Source organism: Priapulus caudatus, unplaced genomic scaffold (assembly GCF_000485595.1).
Source record: "Priapulus caudatus unplaced genomic scaffold, Priapulus_caudatus-5.0.1 Scaffold7, whole genome shotgun sequence".
NCBI lineage: Eukaryota > Metazoa > Priapulida > Priapulimorpha > Priapulimorphida > Priapulidae > Priapulus > Priapulus caudatus.
Genome location: NW_014577068.1, coordinates 1,000,944 through 1,002,522, shown reverse-complemented (window position 1 = coordinate 1,002,522; position 1,579 = coordinate 1,000,944). Strand labels below are relative to the sequence as shown.

General features: G+C 43.6%; 1 protein-coding gene across 1 annotated transcript in view; it reads right to left on the bottom strand.

Moving 5' to 3' along the window:
* LOC106805956 (TBC1 domain family member 23-like) overlaps positions 1-1,579 on the bottom strand; it is a 17,123-nt gene that overhangs the window by 9,870 nt on the left and 5,674 nt on the right. The window contains exon 6 of the mRNA XM_014807763.1: positions 633-783. Coding sequence (XP_014663249.1) covers positions 633-783 — 151 coding nt within the window. The remainder of the gene's footprint in view (positions 1-632; positions 784-1,579) is intronic.

Here is a 1,579-nt window from a genome sequence, read left to right as displayed (position 1 = left end):
TCCTTTCAATAAAGCCATAAAAATGCTAGGTCAATCGCTCCGTCAGACCATGTCCTCAGAAAATGTCTAAAATCTGCCCTGTGCCCATTGACCTTTGACCTGTGACCTCCAATTTCGGCACAGTGATGGCTTTTCCTACCATGATGCTATACACCGACTATCACGAGCCTAGGTCGAGCCGTTTAGATTTGCGCCGCAATTCTGCATTTCCTCCCTATACCTTAAGTTAAGGAGTGAATGTTCCCTTCTTTTACACCTCTTGACCTTTGACCTTTGACCCCCAGCTTCGACATCCCAACTCATTTTGACGATCACCCCCGATGTGCCGAATATCGTGACCGTACATCGAGCGGTTAAGATTTGTGCCCAACTGTTGACGGACGGACGGACGGACAGACGGACGGACGGACGGACGATCATGCGATTCTACAAGCTGCAGGACGGACGGACGGACGATCATGCGATTCTACAAGCTGCATCTGACTATGTCAGATGAGCTAAAAATTATAAATAGTAGAAATTATTAATAAAGTTAGGCAGTGTTAACTATAATTTTAAGTAAAGCAAAAAAAATCTTTTTTGAAAAAGGACTCAATAATTCAGTATTCTTGCTTCTACGCGTGAAAACATACCCTGCGGAAACTCTGAGGTGTTTTCGAAGCATAGTACTGAGCAAGAGAGCAGAAGTCCTCAATGTCTTCAGCTTCCAAGGCACATGGAAAGGTGGCTAGATTTTCCGAGATTTGCGACCGACTCTCTTCTGCCATGGCTAACAGTTGTTCTCTAAGAAAAAACAATAATTCCACGTGTGAATACTATAATATAATATACAGGGAACGGAATTTTCACCGGCCCAGAGGGCTGGTAACAGCAATTTCTTACCAGCACTCACCATAATTTACCAGCCCTCGTAAATTTTGTTTGGAAATCAATGTCATGTTTCACGCTTGCATTTTCGATTTCAAATTTGTAAAATGTTGATAAATTATGGCGTGATATCCGTCAGGTAAAACAGTAATGTAGGCTATTTGCTCATATTATAAATACAAATGTAGGTACAGTACTCGCTAACACGGGCTAAAACCACCGGCTCGAAAGGCCAGTGTTTTGCCAATGTTACCGACCCTCTAAATAATTTGCCAGCCGGTGGGCCGGTGCTAGTTTCGCGCCCTGAATATATATATATATATATATACAGGGGTAGAAATTAACTTTTGAACAAGGGAGTCCAACGGACTCCCTACCCTCAAAAAGAGGGACTCCGCAGCAAAATGAGGGAGTCTGCAGTCTGAGGTTCAAAATTAAAGATATTAACAATAACGCATGTGCTTATTTTTAAGATTCATGCAGTTGCACGTCTGCCAAATTTTCTTTGGACATTAGCTGAACAAATACAGTAATTCTGCAAGGCCGTGCTCCGGAACGAACTAGTTAGTATGGCAGAATTTTCAGGGAGTCACACGGACTCCTGCATATGTCACAGGGAGTCCGACAGTAAATCAGGGAGTATTTGACTCCGGACTCCCGTTAATTTCGCACCCTGTATATACAGGCCCGTAGCCAGGGGGGGTTCGGGGGG